Source organism: Ictalurus furcatus, chromosome 20 (genome assembly GCF_023375685.1).
Source record: "Ictalurus furcatus strain D&B chromosome 20, Billie_1.0, whole genome shotgun sequence".
Taxonomy (NCBI): Eukaryota; Metazoa; Chordata; class Actinopteri; order Siluriformes; family Ictaluridae; genus Ictalurus; species Ictalurus furcatus.
This window is the reverse complement of record NC_071274.1, coordinates 3543725-3567041: the sequence shown is the minus strand read 5'-3', so window position 1 is coordinate 3567041 and position 23317 is coordinate 3543725. Positions and strand designations below refer to the sequence as shown.

Sequence of the window (23317 nt, the reverse complement as noted above, 5' to 3'; positions counted from 1 at the left end):
GTCTGATTCATTGTTTATTTTATAATCCGACTTTATTCCATCCATCCATCTTCTATACCGCTTATCCTACAGGGTCGCGGGGAACCTGGAGCCTATCCCAGGGAGCATCGGGTACAAGGCGGGGTACACCCTGGACAGGGTGCGAATCTATCACAGGACACAATCACATACACACTCACACACCCGTTCATACACTACGGACACTTTGGGCATGTCCAGCCTCCCATGCATGTCTTTGGACTTTTGGTGGAGGAAACCGGAGTACCCGGAGGAAACCCGTGCAGCACGTGCAAACTCCTCACACACAGGGCAGCAGCAGGAATCGAACCCCTAACCCTGGAGGTGTGAGGCGAACGTGCTAACCACTAAACCACAGTGCGCCCAAATCTGACTTTATTAATACATAATTCATGTATTTAGATTAATCCACATGGGCAATTTAAGGGCATTGCATGTGGTAGGTATGGCATGTGAAAATAGTGCAAACAATTGCTTAAGAGTCTATATAGGTTATATGCCTGCTCATAGAGAGAGAGAGAGAGAGAGAGAGAGAATGAGAGAGAGCTCTACATAACCTATTTTGGTGCAAAATTTGGATTTGTATGCGCAAAAGAATAAGCCAGTGCCTTAGACTGAACCGAGCAAGGAGTCGGGTTAGTGATATTACTCGATATAACATGATTAACTTGTGCAATCCTGAGTAATGGACACGAGACTCGCGAGAATCCGATTTAAAACGAAGCACAGCTGAGTTGGGGCGGAGAGAGCGCGTATGACGCGTATGACGCAGATGACGCAGACGCAGACGACGCAGACACCTGAAGGAAAACAGTTCCAGTCAACCCGGTGTACGCGATGGTCGCACGTTTGAAGGTTTTAAATAAACACAGGATTAGATGTTGATGTTGAACATCCTGGATGAATGGAATAAACTCGGAGAGAGGAGTAAACAACAAGGCTTTTTCCTCTCTTGTAGCGCGTTATATGTTTTATTTCTTCCAGTTGCTGCATGTCCCGCGCTGGACTCCGTACAGGTGCAGCGACACTAAACTCAGGTGAGTCAGAATGCAGCTCCAGGCATCTCGGCTTAGGTGATACAACTCCCTGCTGAGATATCTGAACTGTTTGTGATTACTACTCACTACTAAACCCGTTTGTCAAGCAGAACATCCAAGGAGCTGTTGGCACTTTATTCTGATATACAGGGAAAGTCCAGCAACAAAGAATATCCCTTAGGTAATAATGTTTACATTCAAATGGAAATTGAGAATAGACTTGAACTGATGTCACAAAAACATCAACATGATGACATTTCATTATTTAATAGACTAATAAGCTGGGTTTTTGTTTTTGTTTTGTTTGTTTGTTTGTTGTTGTTGTTGTTGTTGTTGTTTTTCTGGTCTTCACCTGGACTTTAATTAGGCAGGCCATTAAATAAACTTGTCAGATGGATGTAATCAAAATGGTCAAAGGATTATTTGCACTCTCAAACTGTCACGTCTTGGCATTACAATAATATGCCACTCAAATAATATGTCTACTAATACCTTAAAAATCATCAACACATGAAATAGCTCATCAATATCCCCTCAAACACATCCAATCTAAAACACAACCTGCCTCACATCCAATCTAAAACACAACCTGCCTCTGTTTTTTTCCATGTCATGTTTTGCCATGTCACATATCGGATCCTTGTGAACCGGAATATTAAGGATGTGTTCATTTGCTTACAGTGTTTGCTTTCGGACCGAGCCATGCCCCAATTAACACACTTTATGTACGACAACAATGGCTAGAATGACTAAAGATCAGATTGTTGGCACAGAGTCAGAATTGGTGATTCATAATCACTGAGTTAGATATGACTTTTTCGCCCACGGATGGAGAACAATTGCGAAAGCACATCGTCGAGAGACAAGGCAAAAGGTTAGGGTTTGAGAGGATAAAAGGTGGTGGAAAAGAGGACTATCCAGTAGAGCACTTCCTGCACACCTGTCAGTTGTGTCAAAACAGAAGGACAGACAAATCCGTCCCTCCATGCGTCTGGCTAAGTCCGATAATCATTTGTTTCAGGTCAGTCGGTCATGTTCATGCTAGCAATCAGGTTACATATACTGTATATATGGAATGAGTTGACAGTATAGTAAGCCTAATCCTAATTTCAAACCAATATGAGTGTTTTCTGATGTATAACCGCTCCCCTGCAAATCCGGTTTATTTGTCAAAATGCACAGACTTTCAACTGGTTGCAATGAGCAAATCGAACAAAAGCACTTGAAATAGTTCGACACAACAAATGCTTCCCCGAATTCAAGTGAAAATGTAATACTGCTCAATCAAAATGACCCATAATGCAATGTAAACAAAGGTACTTTACTGTATTGTTGAAATGTGGGCTGGTACTGTAGGATTTTACAGTAGCTAAATCGAACAGTGTTGCCAGGTAAGGTTTGCATTTGCAAACCCCTTGATGACTTTTAACATAAGATCTTTCTACGTCTAATTGTCAGGTATGAGGCACATAGCTGGGTGCAAGCTGTTTTTGAAAACTGTGAGGCAGTCAAGCAAACAAGGGCAAAATCCAAAATAGTAATCACGACCAGGGAAATGGTCAGGTACGTAATCTTCAAACAAAACGAGACAATGCTCAAAAACTTGAATGGGCTGTGGTCAAAGAACATGACTCGCAGTAACGTAGATCAAACGCTTGGAATCACACGGGCAAGATCGCTTTAGTAAGACTTTGCAAAGTGTACGTGTTAAAGTCCGGATGATTTCAGGGAGTTTGTGAATGGCAGACAAGATTGGGTGATTAGTAATCAGGGGGCTTTGAATGGAGATAGGGGTCATGTGATTTTCTCCAGCAAGGTGGAGGGGGGGTAGGGGGTCGGGGGTCAGCAAAGGTTCCTTTTGACGGCTGATACCATGGGTTTGAGGTGGAAAATGCGAAATGTCAGTAAATGACTTCATTTGTTTGATCAACTTGAAGGAACCAGGCTAGAGCTGACTAAATCCCTGGTTTAAGCAGGTTATGTCCTCAGGTTCATACACAGGGGGTTGATCCGCCATTCACTTGGTTTGTCGGGTCACCGATTATAGTTGTTAATATGTGCTCTTCCACATGCTCTTAGTTCATTTTGACAAAACCAGCCATTGATGGTGGGAGCATGGGTAGTGGCTGCGTTATATACAAGGGAACAGAGGTGAATGGTAGGCAAGCAAACACTGGAAGGGGGTCAGTTGCGGGAAAAAGGACCAGTTCTCCTGAGTGCAGAATGTGTCGTGAATGGTCTGACTGACGATTATGGAATATGGAGTTTGTCGTTATTCGCTGTACTGGCTGTGATGGGACTCACTTCTGGGAGTTTTGAGGTCTTTCAATAGCACTTTCAACTTCTTAATTAGGCCTCGTCATTTATTTATTAAGACTGTAATATCGGAAAATGCTCCATGTTCACCAAAAATTTAGGTCCCAACTCTAGAAATCTAGTAAAATCTGCAGAATTGAAGATTATATATATATATATTTTTTTTACATTATTATAATACCCACAGAGAAACGTATAAATGTGGTCTATTCACAGTTTAGCAAAATTGAACGTACATGCAACTCTACTGTAATATTAGCACACGTTATGTTTGCGTTCATGTGCACCAGGAAGTTTCTATTGCACAAACATTTCCATGTGAGACTCTATCAGCTCTACTTCTCTAATGAGGTGTGACACACCCCATATGAGGGTTTATGGAATCAGCAAAGACTGTGTTCTTCTTTCAGTTTTCTCCAACACCACCCCAAACACGAAATGGGACATTTGCGCTAAACTATATACAGGAGCAGTGCTAGCAGTGTGATATTTTGGTAGGAATATCACCAATACTTTCAGTATCACAGCAATGCAGAGACACCATTTTATCTGATTTTCACCTGGTGAGGTGGTTCTTCAAATCTTACAGTGTATTCCGAGTCAAGTGCGCAGTGACGATAACGATCTCCGATCATTTTATCACCGTATTTCACGATAGCATAGAGTCTTATTGATACATTGTCCCATCCCTAACTCGTAGCTTATGCATAGTAGGAATCATAACAGCTATGTGGTTTTGCTTGTGTTGAACACTATCAAACGTGGCATCTAATCAGCAGGAAGAAATTCATACCTTTGCAGTTCTTCATGCCCTAGTTTGTCAGCGTGCCGAAATATCAGATATGCTTAGTGTTTCTTTTCTTGCTATCATCTTGTAAACAGATTCATTTCTAAGTGTTTATAGACTAACGGCTCACAAAGTGAGATCCTCCCAGGGGTCTCTGATTTACAGCCAGGATGTATGCGATTTTATTATTATTATTATTATTATTATTATCATTATTTATGACATGAAGGCACCGGAGACTGCTATTAATATCTGTCAAAGTCGTCATAGTTCTAAAAGTCTAAAATGTTGCACCGTGTAATGTATTGTAGACATGACATAAAAGTATCATTAAACTCACACAGGTTTCACAGGATGTTTAAAGGTAACACTACAGTTTAGCTCGAAGTTGCTTAGCAACCAGGTATATCGATGATACATATTGTGAATTATAGAAATGAATCGTGATGATATTTCTGGCCTCCGCTGGGTTCTGTAAATGATTCTAAATGAGTTTTACGCTGGACGAGGTCTCTTGGTGTCAATACTGCAAAGATACTTTTGGTTCCTGCACAAGCAGAAAGACTGAACTGCTGAAAGAGCTGAGCTTCGCATTCGAGGAAAAAACAAGCAAACACTTTCACACACTGTATGGAGCAGGACTGGGGAATTTTCAGAGCTCAGCAGAAAGCACATAGACCCGCTGTGCTCTGAGGATGTATCGCAGGAAGTCAGAGTGGTCAAACAGAGACGGGCGTGAAACCTGACACCGCTCTCACGGCCGTTTCATCTATTTAATTAGACCTCGTCGATTATAATTGTATGGTAATAACCTAAACAGTTCCGCGTTATGTGTTTGACCTACACACTGACTCTCTATACACACCAAGTGAAATCTGGAGCTGCAGAATTGAACGTTATTCCCATTATTGTACGCTACAGCATTGTCAAATTCTTAAATCGGATTGGTCAGAAGGTGTTGATTCATTTTCTATAACAGCAGCTCTGACTGTAGCGTAGGTTAAAAAGCCAAACCACGGGATTATATTAACATATATTGATATTATAAAGTTTTCCAACATTTTCAAAACAGAGAACGTTGTACGTTGGGGTTTCCTGGTATGTCTCATTAACCTCAGAAGAGAGAGAAGAAGAGTGAGGTTATTTATAGCGGCTATAATGGAAGTGATTTCCATACGAGTCTCTATCAGATTTGCCTCAGCTCTACTGATCTAATGAACTGTAACGCACTCTGGATGAGGGTTTGTAGAATCAGGATGATAAATACATGACCTGGAACAATGTGGTTTTTAGAAAAGAGCCACCTATTCATTTCACACTTCCTCATCTGTGCTAGAAACCCCCAAAACAAACAAAAAACAATATATTCAATGCTGTTTATGAAAGTAAAATATCTTAAAATGATAGTTTGGCCCAATATTTACACGATATTCTCTTGCGTAAAGTACTGTGAATCAGCAACCATTCTCAGACCAATTTACAATCACAGTACATGAATAATCATGCACTCAAACCTGAATTAATACTTACTTAAATATGAACTAATGATGAGTACTAATCACAAACTAACGAAGAGCTAATCGTTAACTACGACGTGAGTCACGTTATGTACATGTTTGCTAGATAATATATTAATTAACTCCTAGAGGTCAACTAAATCAAACACGCTCTAGAAGAAAGAAAACGAATTAAACGTGCAGAATTTCAAATTGATTATATGATGTTCCATATGCAGCTGCGTACACAAACATCACTGGATGGCGCTGGATTACTTTTATTAATGAATTTACATTGATCCTCCTTTAAGGGACAAGCTGACCGAGCGGGTGTTGTTCTAATAACGTAAACAAAATTGAAATAAAAATCGTTCCGTTAGCAGTGCTAATCTGACGTGTACTCCTATTACTCCTGACGTTCGTGCTAGCACCGCGTACTATGTACAGCGTCCCGCTGTTACAGCCCGACTCGCACATAGTCATTACCCAGAACAGTGTCCTCTGTGGAGCACTACGTCTAGTGGGAAAAGGGAAGCAAAACAAGATGACTGCAACACACAAGCATGTGAGCACTGCCTCATTCTATAATGCTATTTGTCACTTTACATATAGTCTGCAAAATGGATTTGAAATAACATAAATAATTAATGATGAATTAATAATAGAAAATAATAAGAAGAATCCAATTAGGGTCAGCAGTGAGTGCATTGTAACATGAAAGATGTTCATGTTTTCCTTATACTTTGTTAAATTAAATAGACCCCCCCCCCCCCATATAATACACCAATTAGTATTACAAAATGTTCTGATTCTCAACATTGTTTTTTTTTTTAAAGATAAAATAGTTGCATGGATTTGAAATGCTTAACGTGCACCTATTATGGTTTTGAAACGTGCCTAATTTTGTTTTAGAGGTCACTTACAATAGATTTACACGCATCCGAGGTCAAAAAACACTTCAACGTGCTCATGATTTAAACCGCATTATCATAACCGCGTTATCTTTTCCCCCCAGCGTCACAAACGACTCGTTTAATGATCCGTTCTAAAGGATTCACTCTAAACTCCTCCTTCCAGAGAGCATACCCTGCTGTGATCGGTCAAACGTCCCAATCTGTTGTGATTGGTCTACCGCTGTCAGCGTGTGTCGAAAAGGAAACGCCCACTCCCGTACCGAGTTTCAGCTCCGTCTGTCAGCGAGCAGCCGATGAAGACCATAGGCGGGGCTTTTTTGTTACAAACCTACGTAGGTCAGTACAGGAAGTAAAGTCTGGAATCGCTAACGACTCGATTCAGCTGTTCAGAATCGATTCCTTCTTTTGGGAGTCGATAACTCCGTTTGTCGTGCGCTTCGATTTTTGAGACTTTGCCGACTTTTTACATTCACAAACAGCTACATGATAAGCAATATTATAAAAACCATAATAGGTGCACATTAACTTCTTTAAATATTTTTGCTTAATATCTTTTGTCATGTTACTACCTTTTCACTTTATTATTACTTCTATTATCACTAATACTTCTTGCTTCAACTAAGTGCCACGATGTCAAATATTGACTCCAACAACTTGTACACGCTAGTTTATTAAATTGCCCTAATCAACTAAGCAAAGTATAAAATTTCTATATTGATTTACCTTGATGTACTTTTCCTGTCTCTTTACTTGCAAATATCTATTTTAAATGTAAAAAAAAGAAATAAATTGCAGTGCGTTCATTTTGCTACATGTTGTGAAGTAGTAGAAGTTTTTATCAGTCAGTCCAGTTCGGATTACATTTTAATTATCAAGACGCAAACTAATTTACTGTATGAAGTCAGGCGCAATTTATTTAACCATTGAAAGATGTGTGTCACTAATGCAGACACCAAATTATAGAACCTGATATACTGTAAAGCACTTCTCAGGCTCCCGACGTCATTCTGTTTAATCGGCATAATTACAGTTTGCTTCTGTCAGTGCTGTCACTTTCGCATTCAGTAAGCCATACGGGTGAAATACAGACTGTAACTACTAATTAAATAGCAGTTATTAAGGGTGCATCAGTGCATCATTGTTCGGGTGCATAGCTAGGAGTGAGCACTTTCTCGTAGGTACACCGGCGCCCCATTCCATTCATTGAATCGACTTATTGGACATTTTCAATCAGTATAAACAAATGAATTATATTATCGCCGCAAGTACTTAATAAGATTAGTCATGCCACTGTTGGGTTTCTGTGTGTAGAGTACCGTGACTCTGTGTTTAGCTGCCGGTGAGAACATTGCTACGGAGATAAAACGGACGGAACTACTAAAGTCTTTTGATAGTAAAACACAGTATACAACTGCCACGATAAAATCGTAACATTTACACCTAGTAGAGGTTAAACCTAGCTAGGTAAAAAAAAATTCTTAAAGCCCTGAGAGTCTACTTTCATATGAGCCATTAACCGCTACTGTGGAGTGTGATTCACTCTGGTAAAAAAAAAAAAAGAGTTCATCTCAGTGGGGGTTGAGGAAATTGTAATGTTATGCAAAATTGTGCATAACATTACTTAAATTGTGCATTTCACACGCGTTTTTGTGAATCTCATGCATTTCGGGTGTCGTAGAAGACGGCAACAGAATTAAATTATTTAAGGCACATTGTACTGGTAGTCAAAGTTGCCATATTGTGTAAGAATCCTTCGAAACAATTAGGTATGAACATTTTCTTATTTTATTTATTTATTTATTTATGTATTGCTAATGACAAAACATTGGGTCAGCTAACATGATAGTTATTTGGTCATTGTACACACCCAAACCATTAAATATAAATATCTTAAGATGGCCTTCTAATTTCTAGCCAGTGTAGCTAGTTTTTTTTTTTTTAAATATATAAGTAAATAAATAATAACGTTACATCCACCCTCAAGGTATCCACATTTTAGCACTACAACCTTCCTGTTTACGTTTTTGTAAATAGTACTATTAGTAGTACTGTAATAAATGCTTCAGGCTCCAGTAGGCTGAGCTAAACGATTGCTTTTTAAGATCTTTCGCATGTTTGCAACCTTGAAAATCCACATCTACCTAATAAATCTTTCTTCTTTTGCTCTTTCGCTTTCCTCTAGGAGCCTCCCTTCACTTGATGAAAACTTTGCAAGTCCCGTTGGTCACTAGAGGGCAGAAACACTCGCGCACATCTTCGTCCGGTAAACAGCCTGAAATTGAACCGTGCACTGATGTACATGGTATGTGATGCTGCATTTACTGACTGTGTGTACTGTATAGTGTATTGCTAGTGAACAAACTGTGATTGCTGATACGCTAACACTTAAATATAGGCGTCATATTTTAAACCTTTTTGGGTAATGTTTTATTTATTCAACAAAATCTGTCACGATAAAGTTTTTAGCTGATCTTTTTTACCTGACATACAGTTACAGTAACTGTACAGGCACAGGAATTAATGAGGTATCTCCAGAATATTTCTACTTACTATTGATTATGCTATTTCACGAACTGTATTAATAGCTGTATTAATAATTTAACATTCACTACACGTTTGTTCCGAGCGTTTAAGAAGAAGCAGGTAACATATACGATGTAATGTAAAACGATGTGAACACTCAATAAAGCACTAATAACCTGTTAATTAAGGAATAAATCCCTTGTGGGAGTGCCGTTATAGGAAAATAATCAATGACAGGGTGGTTCAACATGCATTTGAGTTGCTACCACCGCCCTGAGGTTGATTATTTTCCTAATACAGCACATCCGGAAGTGTTTTATTCCTCCTGTACCACAGCAGGTTGCCAACGATTACAATTTTTAAACTTCTTAAATACTTTTTCTGACTGTCTGTACAGTGTAAACACTCATACTATACAAGAAATGTACCTTATTAGTGTAGTAGTGCATTTTTGGAGACCTGCCGATTTCTCCGATCTAGAAAATATCACCCTGTTTTTCTTTTTTTATTTTAATTTAATTTTTTTTATTTAAACATATCAAACTTCAGTATTGTCTCGTTTTTACGCCTAAACGTCTTCGCGTACTTTATAGATGCTCAGCACCCCACAGCACCACCGTGTACGTGTCTCGGACCCAGCTATGTCTCCTGGATGCTTTCTGCCCTCCCCAGGACCACCGCCCTTCTCACCCCGATCACCCTGCATGCCCCGAACTTCGCCATCTCCTCGCATGAAGAAGTTGATGCTGACTCTGCCGCTTGCTGGTCACATGATTCAGGCCACGGGCCACCGCAGGCACAGCTGGCATCCCGGCTTGGTGCAGTGTAATAATTCACAGTGTGGACAGCGCAGGTAGGGGGCGCCATGTATAATAATAATAATAATAATAATAATAATAATAATAATATCATGATTGCAGCTCAACATGCAGTTTGTAATGTTTAAAAGGGTTATCAGACCTGAGATAATTATTTAACGAAAAAATACTTGGATTTTGTTCATATTTTTCCGGGCCTGAAATAAACTCCGCCTCCAGTCGGGCTCAGCCTATGATGTACTACACAGTGTGTCTTTGGACAATCGGGTCTTTTACATGAGCAAAAAAATCAATAAAACGTGATTGCATGCAAATTAATACAACTGAAGGTCAGGTAATGAATGAATAAGTTGAAGAATTTGTTATATTACAGTGGTGACATTGTTTTTAGAAAATTGTCTTCAGGTCTTTGTGGCTTCTCATTAACATGACAAGCTTCAAGAGAGAAAGCAAAAAGACAGGGTGGCGGACAGGAATATTTATAGCTGCTATAATGGATGTTTGGATGTTCTACATCCTTAAATGTGACTAAGCGCAGATCAAAAGTGTGACGTGTCGTTCTCGTAATAAAAAATTGTTCGCCTTGGCAACGTTTAGTGGTGTAAGAGGAGTAAAATGTTTCTGGGCGGCAATCACACTACTCAGTCGTTGATTATTTTCCTACAACTGCATGTTCGTTATTCCTTAATAAAGAAGATACCTACTCGTATGTACACTTTTATAAAGTGTAAAAAATTTTATCAAGATTTCCCTGCTATTTTTAATTAGCAGTACTTATTAATGACGTTTAGTTTTCTCCCTTAATTTGCACTTTGTGTAATTTTTGCAAAATTGCTGCTTGTTATTTGGGATTTTTTCTTGTATGATATATATTTATCTTAGTCTTAGTGCTTAGATTTTAGCGCGTAGAATATCGTTGGCTTCGTGAGCTCGTAAACAAAGCACTTAACCCTCAATTGCTTTGAGTGTGTCTTTGTCTTTGGAAACCGTCTAACGAAGAAATAAACCGAGAGTTCAACCCCCTGACTCCATTTTATATTTTGACTCGATGCGCCATTGTTAGCACTGAGTGTGAAGAAGATGATGCACTTTTTTTTTTCTCCAGAAGCAGGACATGAAGAAGGGCAGGGCCGATACGAGACAGAGGCCGAGCTCTGTTCAGTGTCTGTACTGTTTCATGTTGACATTGAACACATTGTCAGAGTGAACAGAGAGCTGGCTTTATTCCTCCTGACAGAGAGAGAGAGAGAGAGATGCTCAGAGCAGTGCACAATGGAGAACATCCTTCCATGGGTTGCCATTGCCGTGTTCGGTCTTGCAGCTGGTTTTGTGTCGGGAGTTTTGATTGTGTTTGCCTATTTTGTAATATCTGTGGTGCTTGCTGTGGCACTTGTGGTGTCTGCAGTTATTATTTGTGTGATTTGTGTTGTGCTTTTGTTTCGGGGTAAAATGTGGCGTCACGGCCCTTACTGTATCTGTGTGAGTAGAGTTTCACAGAGTCTCGGGGAACAGCAGATTTATGACAGAAGACAGGGACAGTGGATGCATCATGTGATTATGGTGTGTGTGTGTATGTGTATGTGTGTGTGTGTGTGCTTGTGTGTGTGTTAGGGATGAGTGTGTATCTTTGTGTTGAAGGATTTTTGTTTCTTACTCTTGACCGTTGTCAGGGGCCGCCCTTTCACTGGTTTAAGTTTTACTTACATTTAATTTCAGTATTTCTGTTTTGAATAATAATAATGATAATAATAATAATAATAATAATAATAATAATAATAATAATAATAATAATAATAAATGTATACAATTTTAACAAAATTTATTCATTTTATTACTGCATGCTAAACTATTTTTTGTTTCATTTTTCTTGTTGTTGTTATTATTATTATTATTATTATTATTATTATTATTATTATACAAAAAAGAATATAAGTTCTTTGTTGTGATATATAAATAGAATCTAATATTTTTTATCCATAAAATAATGGATAATGGACCTTACTTGTATTTGTATATTGATACAGTATAATTTATTTGTTCAATAAATATACATTTTCTATAATTGTTTTTCATAATTTACATGTGAAAACTTCAAAGCAATAATAATAATAATAATAATAATAATAAATAGTTTTATTATAATAATTTAGTACATATCATGTTATATTTAAAATGTAAAATGTTATATTTTATTATAATTTTCTATTTGTTTATGTTTGTTTATTTATGAGTAAACAATGAAGACGAAGAATACAGGGTGAATAAAAGAATTCAAAGTTATTACAGTCTTTTGAAATGAAATGATGGTCTGTGTGGGTGTGTCAGTGTGAGTCTGGAGGCTCTGGACCCTGTAGAGATGGAGAAGGTTCAGTGTGGCAGTCTGAAAAGGCGAGACCCTCGCCGAGCCCCCATCACTGACTACGCCGAGGATATGGAGTCCCTGCTGTCACTCACTGAGGAGGAGGAGGGATCAGGCTCACAGGTCTTCTCTTTCCCGGAGGTGAGATTAAAAAAAAAAAAAAAAAATGATGATGATTGGAGGAAGCAAATGTCAATCAAACTCCGAGCTCTGTGTTGAAGAACAGTTATTTATGTATCGTCTGTACAACAGTTCCCTTTTTTGCTCTTCTCCCAACAGTGCAAAAACCACAAAACCAACAGTGACAATTTGTTAATGGTGTGGACACATATGAACATGTATTTGTGTGTGTGAATGTGTGTGTGTGTGTGTGCGTGTGTGTGTGTGTTAGAAAAACTGACAAGTTAAGTTTCTGCATAGAATGTATGACAAACTTGTTTTCTTAAAGCAGTGCTGTGTGTGTGTGTCTGTGTGTCTGTGTGTGTGTGTGTGTGTGTGTGTGTGTGTGTGTGTGTGTGTGTGTTCATGCATATTGTAGGTGCAGTCCCCTCTGCAGAAACACAGTATGTCTGTCCCGTCTCTTTGTGTCACGCTGAGTGAAAGGCGGCCGTCTCTCACCAAGCAACGTCCTCACTCTCACGCCCAAGGTAAACCACACACATTGCTGAAGTCAATGGTGCATAGAGAAAGACAGAAGCCATTAACACACACAAACACACACACACACACAAACTAAAACTAAAAGCTAAATAGAATTTCAGAGAATAAAACGTACGTTTTCGTACTTTTTTTAACGTTGAGTGGTCTGACTTAAGAACTGAGGTCGAACCGAGTGGCTCCATCAGTTTTGCCGAATCATAAATGACCAGTAGGTGGCAGAGTAACACGTATTAGAGCTCCTTGGCACACTAGCGATCTAGTAGCAGTGAAGCGCTAATGGCGAAATTAATCGATAGGATAAAACAAAGCCCAATTTTGGATTTTTTTTTTTTGTACGAACTTACCATGACCTTAAAAACTAAAACGATACTAAAAGTAATACAAATACGGTGCTTACTGTTTTCCACCTAACACCTTACCCTGACCCAGACCCAGCCCAGGACACACTCATGTACTGTAGCATGTAATCTGACAGAGGTCAGATCTGATGAGGTGTGCTGCTGTGTTCTGAATCGTTTGAAGGGGTTTGATGGAGCTGGCTAGGAGGTCTGGGCGTAGAGCATTGCAGTAGTCCAGTTTTGATATGACTAGAGCCTGGACAATAGTTGTGTGGCCTGTTCGGTGAGATAGAGAGTGATTTTCTTGAGGACGTCGGCGAAACTAGTTAGTTTCTGTTCTTGTTCGTGGTATAACACCTATAAATAGTCATTCCTTCACTTTCTGTTGCTGTTAAGAAGACAGAAAAAAAAAAGCAACTTGTTATGATAAGTAGAAACCAGAAAGCTCGTCTGTTCTGAAGATAAGGCGACATTTTTGTCTGATCTGTAACTGCCCGGTTACAGCGAGTCTTTGTAGTCTCAGATTTCAGTCTCCTGGCAGGACTGGAACCCGATGCGGTCTCCTACTGTTGTCGTTCATTCACCTCAAGATTTGACATATTGTCAAAGCATTCTGAGATGCTTTTCTGCTCAACACGGTTGTACAGAGTGGATATTCGAGTTACCTGTCAGCTCAGAGAACTCTCCTCTGACGTCTCGGGCGTTTCCGCCTGCAGGTCTGGATGTTTTTTGTTTTTCGCACCATTCTGGGTGAATATTTGAGACCCAAACCTCCTGTCTAGCACGAACAACCGTGCCAGCGTTGTACTGAGTGCCTTAGGATATATGTATCTGTAATGTGGGAGGGCAGTAAATTCGTTCAGTGTGTTTGATTGTGTTTGTGTGTGCAGTTATGCGGAAGCCGCCTTCCTGTATTTGTTCTGCTGAGTCGCTTGTCAGCGCCAAACAGCCCTAAAAGTGGTGTTATTCTCACCTCCCACTTGCTCTCCCATCTCTTCTCTAATGAACTAATGAAGCGCCTTGGCTGTCAAGTCATGCAGCTTTATGCTTTAGATGTAAACGCCCAAAAAGAGTTTAAAAGACACTTTAGAAAGCAGGAAGACAGTGTTGTTTGTTTGTTTGAAACATTAAGGACTCGAGTGTAGGACTTAGTGTTTTTGTGCTTTTTTTTTTTCCAGCACATTCTTCCCTTTCCTCTCTACTTGGAGGATCTACACAGAGGTAAGAGTTGACTTTTGGTCATTCTGTACATTCGGATTGTTTTGCAATAGCCTGACTCTGTGCCTGTGTGCGTGTGTGTGTGTGTGTGTGGAGCAGTCTCCGGGTGGATGCGGAGCCCAGCGGTGAGCTTTCGGACAGCGAGGAGACGACGGAGGGTCAGGGGGTTCAAAACAAGGAGAGCGAGAAGCTGAACGGCCTGCGCTCCCTGGTCCGGACTTTCAGTTTCTTGGGAAAGATGTCAAAGAATCACAAGGTAGGAGGAAGAAAGTGGGATTTGAGATGCGTTTTTCTATTCTGGCTTTAAAGTGCACCTATTATGCTTTTTCAGATATTACCTTTCATGTAGTGTGTTATAAGTGGAGGCACGGTGGCTTAGTAGTTAGCCTCACACCTCCAGGGTTGGGGGTTCAATTCTCGCCGCAACCCTGTAATTCCAGACTTACTTCCCGTACTGACCTATGTAGGTTTGTAACAAAAAAACCCGCCTCTGGTCTTCATTGGCTGCTCGCGAACAACGTGTACTTTGACCCGCCTCCTGAAAGAGTTAGGCTCATGTCCAGAAGACGTTGTTTTCTGCGCTACAAAAGCAAAACCACTTAGCATGGACTCCCAAAGGATGAGGATGTAAAGCATCAGTGGTTAGAATTCAAATAGAATTTAAAACGATACCACGACCTTCGTTTGTGTTCCCGTCTTTTCACTCACGATTGCTTCTCAAATCCGGCTGAAGTCAAGACGGGATTTGCTAAACGATTATTCATTAAAGACGGGACCGTACCCACTTTATTTCTACCATCTTACGCCTCTGGATCACAACCTGTAAGTATGATTCATTATTTATGTATATATTTTCTACCGAGTGTTCCAAATGCTTCGTTTTGTGTTGTATACGTGTACAGCCAGTGCACATCTGTTGGCCTGTTAGCTGTTAGCCTCTGTTAACCAGCTAGCTCACGTTATTGTCAAACGACGTACAAACTTGCCCCTGAGAAACGTCCTGTTCTCATCGTGCTTGCGGTGGTGGTTCGGGTCGATCTCCCGACGCACCGTTATCGTACTCGGGCTCAAATTGGTAAGGTAAAACCGACAGTATTACGGATATGGTAGTGGGCGTTTCCTTTCCGACACACGCTTTAAGCAGTAGACCAATCACAACAGACTGGGACATCTGACCAATCAGAGCAGAGTAGGTGCTCGGAAAGGAGGAGTTTAGAACGAACGGATCATTGAACGAGTCGTTTTCGACGCTGAGGGGGGAAAAGGTAATGCTGCAATGTAAAGACCTTTAAAACAAAAGTAGGCACGTCTGTATAGCATAATAGGTGCTCTTTAATATAATGAGTATTAGTGCTGTGGAGTTTTCATCTAGAAAGGTTAGCGTATCAGGAAAGAGAACAGGTGATCGATTATGACACATGACTATATTTGTGCCCTCCGAATTTTATTGCCCTCTTACGAAAACTTACCCCAAGTAAAAACTATAAACTATGATGGAATGTCCTGTTATAGGAAAATAATCAATGACGGAGTAACACATTATCGTTATCACGCTGATGTTAACGTGTTGTTTTTCTTTCCCCCAATAACACAAATTTTTTTTATCCGTTTATAGTTACATTTAATGGCGTAAAAACCCTGAAGACTTTCCCGTGCCTTATCTCAGACTGTTACAAAGCGATAAGACTGGAGATTTCTTCCGTGTCATCTCCTTATAGAAGATTTCACCATATCAGCTATTACACACGATCGTGTTTTTTTTTTTTTTTAAATCCGTTTATGTCTTCCCCGTGTTTTAAAAACTAATATTAGAACGAGCACATTCATATAAACAACTCGACAATTTCTGACCAATCAGAATCAAGAATTCAACAGTGCATTTCGTATAACAGAAAGGATACTGTGGTGCATTGCGGTTCGTGTTTTCTTGCCAATGACGAGCAAAATTACCCTTTTAAATCAACTGTGCCAGATGTTTGCAGATCCGGTTTGTATTTTAAGACTCGGCATATCATATGAGCACATTTTCGTTTTGCATTAATGCTCACTGATTATTTAACAGTTTATCACGGACACGAGATGGACCGATTGAAAAGCTTGACACTGTTGTAACTTACTCATGCGAGCAAGAAGCTTGAGAAAATGAGGGACTGACCGAGGACTTCCTCTTTCCCTGTGCTCAGGTTACAGAGGAAGCTGTCTGGTTTCTTGTATACTGTGTCAGGACATAAAACAATAATCAAAGCAGAAGAAATGTCAAACCGCACTGCAAACACTATGACTGAGTACATATTTACGCCCACTAGCGACAGAATACATCATTTTTATTATTTTATTCGGATTCTTATTTTTATTCTCATCTTTATGGTCTCATACACGCTGTGAGATGGTTGGTTCATATCCTCTCCAGGTTGTAAGGATGATTTGGTCAGCCATTGTACAATTAAATTGCCCAGTACCAGGTTTGTTGTTGTTGTTGTTGTTGTTGTTGTTGTTGATTTGTTTTTGGCAGTGCAAATTGGCAGTCTGTTTTGCTCACCGTTAACTTGCATGTTGGATGTCGAGATGTTTTGGCCAGTAGGGGGCACTCCAGGCTGTCATCAGTAAGTGTAGTCAATGCAATAACATACTACACAATTTAACAGGCCAGCCTCATGGATGACTTCAACCATACTGGCCACTTATTTATATAAAGTTTAAAAAAAAAAAATAACCAAGAACCCTAAGAGCGTTCAGTTTAGACTTCCTTCGGGACCTTTGCTTTTTCAAAATGAAATTTTGCTGTTGAGAACTTTACGTCAATGATCTAGCACTTGTTTCTGGATAAAAGTGTCATTTTACTTCATGTTTCTATATAGAACTCTACAGCTGCATGTTTCCTGTCAGGAAGCTAAAGCTTTTTCTAATGTTAAGAACCCTTAATTATCTATAGACTAACCCCTGTTTTTCTAAGAAAGAACGTTTACACTCCTCTACGTCAGCGTATATATTGCATTCTTTAATGAGTATATTGTAATGTTATGGTTGATTGGTGTATATCGCGGTTGTAAATTTGTTTACTACTAAACTTAGTTTATGTGGCGTGTCTACCAAACGACTCCCTGGGAATTAGCTGTTACTACAGAAACCATAACGCGCTGTATTAGAACAGGTATATAAATAATAAACCTTGCACCTGGAACCTGGTCCAATTGTCAGAGCCGCTGTTATAGAAAATGATTCAGCACCTTCTGACCAATCAAATGTGCCATTTTTCTGCCTGTTCTATAGTGCGACAGTGGTTTTCAAACAACAGTATTGTAAACTATTAGAAAATATTGGTCAATAATCGTGATTGTTATGAGAAATTACTCATTTAAGCGGTTTTAATGGCGCCACATGCCGTCAAAACATTTACAAATGCGTCCTCGACACATCTGAGCGTGACTCATGAATGTGTTTTGAGGTTTTTCGGGATTAGACCTTAAGCTAAAGTTTTTCATGTCAGTAACACATGTGCTGAAGATGTGCTGAAGATCAGCTAAACTATATTTGTTGTAACAGGATGTGTTGCTCGGTTGCCAGGCATTGTGCATTGTAAGTAGATTGTGGTTGGAACAAAAAACACAGAACTTGGCTTCTGGAAGTGCAATAGTTGACATCACAGGGCTGTAACAGCGAGATTACTGGGTTTGGGCTATTTGAAGCAGCTGACAGCATCCATCATGGGTATTTGTGTGTGTGCGGGGGATGCTAAGCATGCTACTGAAGATGAATGAATGAATAAATATAAAAACCATGCAGTTTTCTTAAACGGTTCTTTCACCAACGTCATAAACATTTTTGTAATATTAGATACGTTATCATTAGTAACAAAATTCCGATGTGAAGGATGAAACCAATACGCTGACACACACATACACACAAAACCTCAAGCAACTACTCTAATTCAGTGGGAAAACCTTGAATCTGGCAACCCTGGTGTCAGTAGTTTCGTATATACAGTAGGCTATGTGTCATCTCGTACAACATATTTCAGTAGTCTATTTTTTTTAAAAAAAACTATTTTTCTGTCTTTACTTTCATTTGCAAGGGTTAATATCTTAAGTAGGGGTCAACCCCTTTCTAATCTCCTATAATTTGCACCCTGCCGTTAACCCGGTCTGATTCTCATCACTAAAATCACAAACATGAACACACTAGAACATAAGTTTATTGTTTTTTGGGGGGGGGGGGTTTTGCATCAGTGGTTTGTTTTTCACTGTAGTAAGCACGATAAATCCAATCAAGACGTCGGATGACTTTCCAAGCCAGATGTGTGGACGCACATCTGGAGAGCATGTGTGAAAGGTTTATGAGCGTCTAAGTCTAGGTGTGTGTTTATAAACAGCTCAATGAGTCTTAAGATGGAATTCCAGGTCGTGTTTATAGCTGGTGAGTGGCCTGTTCCTCGCATATGCTAGCCCCGGTCTTGTCAAAACAGCACTTTTGTGTGAAAATGACATGTGTGTGTGTGTGTGTGCATGTGAGTGTGTGCCAGCAATTGAGCGTGTGAACGTTGCACAGATTTGAGTAAGAATCTCCCTCCCCCAGCTCTGCTCATGCCAGCTGGGCAATTTCTTCTCGGACGGCAGGATTGCATCAGCGCAGCGGAGATCCCGCCCATCCTCTTCCCAGCCTCCTCCCACCTCCTCTTCCCAGCCTCCTCCCACCTCCTCCTCTCGCTTAGAGCTCGGGATTTCACAGGATATGGCCTGGAACACGGAACAAACCTTAGTTCTGAGCAGCGGATATGAAATGCAATAAAGTCTATTTCAGGATGTGTGGAATATTACCTGAGTGTATTTACCTGAACATTATGATTATGAGTCATGCCTTATTTTCCAGTCTATAGTAATAAAGCATACCGCTTTGGCCTGTTTGCTTGCCACACTGTTGAAAATTAGATTCTGTTCATATCGGACGTCCGGTTTATTATAACGTTATATTAAAGACGATATTGATGCTGAACGGATTTGACGTCAAAGGACTCTGAAATCCATGCAGTGTGTTTATAGTGAAATATTTCTCTGGTGTCATTTCTTGGTCGGTGCTAGATTTCCGTTATTCTCATGAGAAGATTCTTTTCTCACTTGCCATTTTCCATCCGTGTTCAACATTTAATGAGAAATCCAACTCGGAATTAGTGGAGACGTAGCTACAAACGTTGGACTCAAAGTTCCAGGATGCAACGCATCTCTACGGCAGAGTCTTCGCCGAGTTAAGCCAAAGACTGAGATTGGCTAGATCACGAGTGCTATGGAATTTAGGGCAGGATTAGGACGACAGTTGAAGCTTTGGAAGCTGATCTATGTTAGCAGAGACAGCTGGATGGACTGAAGGATTAAAGCGCCGCCGCATCGTCCTCTTTATGTAGGACCACTATCCGCATGGCATTGTGACTAATCTAGGAAACGGTTAACCAAAGTAAAAACAGACCGACATGTTCATGAAATGAGTTTAAAGAACGATAAAAATGTCAACGCAGACTTTCAGTACAGTACAAAAAGAGTCGGTGACCCCAAACCACCGATGTGAATGAACAGAATGAACCAGACTCGAAACAGAAACTCCAAATCTGAGAACGAACTGATGTTACGAGTCTTTATTAATGTTCTTTGGAAAAGGCCTGAGGCAAAGGCCTTCAATAACCTGTAATCCATCGTCGAGATCTAAGCACAGTATTTATTTGTGCAGCAAATGAATTAACATCGAACCGGTTTTTGCCCAAAGGTATTTGGTCGAGACGCCTGGTGCCTGGGATCAGCCTCGTTTATGCGCTTTTTAAACATGCTGCTATTGCGCGAGAGATTATTTCAGATTAGGACGCATACTCTATTATTATATATCAGATTCCAATAGTATCATAACGAGACTTCACTTGTTTGACACTGCATGTATTTTGCTTCATCTTTAAACACATTAGACACCATTTCGAGAGCCAGGTAGTGGTTTTGAGAGAAATCTACCTGAGAGATCAGACATGAAGATGGTTTCCTTTATTAGTATGAGTTTGAACAATTTGGGAAATCAGGAGATCAATAAAAATGCATTTTGAGAGCTATCCGATTCAGGACGAAAGCACTTTGGGTGGATTATAGATTACGAGCCCGTTTGAAATCCATGAACTTGTTTACGGACAAAGTTATGAACTAGTTCAATTGAGCCTTGAGTGACTGCTTGGTCAGCTTATTCTTCAAACCGTGAGGCATTTGTTTACAGGAGAGTGCTTTGAGTAAACAGCATCTGTAATCCTCTACATCCTGCGTTATGATTTTATTTTTATGACCTGGATTTAGATCGGCGACTGATATTTAAAAAGTACTTCTTCAGTCGTCGTTTTTCTATCCCGTGATTCTTTTTTTTTTTTTGAGGCTTAAAGGCAGGTGCTCGTGTTTAAAGGCAGTAGTCTAGACATTATCGAAAAGACACCTACTTAGGAAACATGAAGCAACCTAGCTGGCTGGAACTACACGCAGATGATTTGCGTAAGCCGAATGTGGAGCCCAGAACAATCAACTCGAGCATGTGCACAAGCCGACTCTGAATACGCATAACTTTCCCCGTGTGAAGGTTGATGTACCTTTTGGACTCGAGTGACCGATTCTGAATACGGCCCTATGTGTTCAAGTTCCCATTGATCCGCATCGTCGGCTTTTAAAAAGAGACTCCGGGTTCACAAAAAGCCATCGTTATCCTTATTGAACAAGGGGGGACAAGTTTTAAGAGACAATTGATTCAGGACAGAGCAGTTTGGGTGGATTATAGTACTACGTTCAGATCAATCCAAATATCCCTTTGGATAAAAAAAAAGAAGAAAAGATTCACAGTTGGACAATTTTCTCCATTCTTGTCCCGTTGATAATCATCCAGCCCATTGAATTGCTGTTGGATTTTTTTTTTTTTTTAGTTAGTACGCTGAAATGTACTCGTACATCCCCGCACGCTTGTATTCTCTCGTCGTCCTAATAAACGTCTGCAATTTGATCTCGCTCCCTTTTTTTTTTCTTTTTTTTTTTTTTTTGCTCCTACCCTCCCTTCTCTTTCATTCTCCCTTTGTTCTGTTCTTGTTCTCAGTCTCACTCGTTCTCAGTGTGTAATCTATCCTCTCATGCTGCACTGCATGACATAATGATCGTCTAAGAATCGGCCCTTCACACAGCCTGTATGTGTTGTTTGTGGTTTTCGAGGTCAGTCAGTCTTTTCAATAGCTGCTGTGTGACCTCTTAGTGACCTCTGTGTTATCTCATATTATACCCCAGGAACCCAAAATGCCTAGAAACACTCGACTCGTTCAAAGACTTACCGTGTTGCAGTGCTGCTTTCAACATCACACCCACACTTGACATCACATCACACACACATTCATGATTTCTATTACAATAAATATAATTTTTTTTTACAATTGTGCAAAACTAAAAATAATTACCTGGAACAAGCTGATGCAATTTGATTTAAGTCAAAAAAAAAATTCTGTGTATGTACACCTCGTTATTTTCCTTTTATGGAAAACGGGCAGAGCTGAACTATCCCGTTTGGACTGGGGGGGGTGGAGCTAATTGCTCAGTTGTAACAACAATGTACACCGCTTTAATTCAAGAAAACTAGCACGGTGAGACTGAAAAGATGTTTCTTACACTGAAAAATGACAGACTACACCTTTAACCTTTTCTAGCAGTACACTGGCGTTCCAGTCCGCCGGCAGAATGGAAATCGACCTATTGGACGTTTTCAATCGGTATAAACGAATGGATTATTTTATCGCTGCAAGTCTGTTATAAGATTAGACGAGACACTGTTGGGTTTCTGTGTGTAGAGTATCTTGACTCTTGTGTTTAGCTGCTGGTGAGCAGGGCGATGGGAAAAGTGGAGGGGAGGGGGGTGTGAGCCCCCCTTGTGTTGGGCAAACAATTCGCACCTCTCCACAATAACATTGGTACGACAACACAGCTAAAGTTTTTTGATAGTAAAACACCATATGCAACTTTAACAATAAAATTATAATATATAAACCTAGCAGGCTAGGTTTAAAAAAAAATAATAATAAATAAATAAATAAGCATATTCTTAAATCTCTGAGTGTCTACGTTCATATGAGCCTTTAACCACTACTGTGCAGTGTGAGATCCCATATAAATTCAATGCTGAACGTGGGCATCTCCAAAACAGGTGGAAATTCCATTTTTTGGTACAAAGAGTTAATTCCAAGTCCAAGGGTCACTAACTGGCTCGCAAAAGAAAACCGTGCAAATCCCTAAAACAGGATCAGGACAGACAATGAGAGACTGTCTTTTCTCTTCCTGCTATTGACAGAACACCTGTCTCATCTTACCTGCGCTCATGAGCGTGGGTGTGTGAGAAAGACAACCTCAGCCGGTGACACAAAAGAAGGAGACGAATGGAAAGTGAGTCACTGTAGTAGGAGAAAGAGCGTCTGTTCACTCTGTAACTGTGGGACGATTCTGTGGGCTTTCCGACAGACAGACTGAAACGGCAAACTGAAGTGGGTTGTTTTAGTAAAGACCTTCAGGGTGTCTATTTTTATCACCACTTAAATGCAACTTGTTTACCTACTTTATTACTTTATTAAGTGTCGTTATCAAATATAGAAATGTTATCGTATCTATAGTAACAACTAATTCATGGGGTCTTGTACAGTTGATGCTCTACATCATCTAAGGTTAGCAATAACCTGAGTAAAAAAAAAAAAGTTTTTTTTTGTTTTGTTTTTTTAACAAATAAACAATATAATTAAGTTTTCTGTTAGGAGACGGTTAACATTTACGGCAGGAGTCTCCAGTGTCAGAGCTTACAG

The 23317-nt window shown here is 39.9% G+C and overlaps 1 protein-coding gene across 2 annotated transcripts in view; it reads left to right on the top strand.

The window, feature by feature from the left end:
* The first annotated feature begins 554 nt into the window (after positions 1 to 554).
* arhgef2 (rho/rac guanine nucleotide exchange factor (GEF) 2) overlaps positions 555 to 23317 on the top strand; it is a 62780-nt gene continuing 40017 nt past the window's right edge. The window contains exons 1-7 of one of the 2 annotated variants that reach the window (XM_053650925.1): positions 555 to 1055; positions 8751 to 8870; positions 9685 to 9944; positions 12235 to 12409; positions 12807 to 12915; positions 14445 to 14487; positions 14584 to 14740. In XM_053650925.1, the coding sequence (XP_053506900.1) occupies positions 8862 to 8870; positions 9685 to 9944; positions 12235 to 12409; positions 12807 to 12915; positions 14445 to 14487; positions 14584 to 14740 (753 nt within the window). In that variant the 5' untranslated portion in view covers positions 555 to 1055; positions 8751 to 8861. Of the gene's footprint in view, positions 1056 to 8750; positions 8871 to 9684; positions 9945 to 11097; positions 11470 to 12234; positions 12410 to 12806; positions 12916 to 14444; positions 14488 to 14583; positions 14741 to 23317 lie in introns of those variants that run through there. The other variant, XM_053650926.1, reaches the window with a different exon arrangement.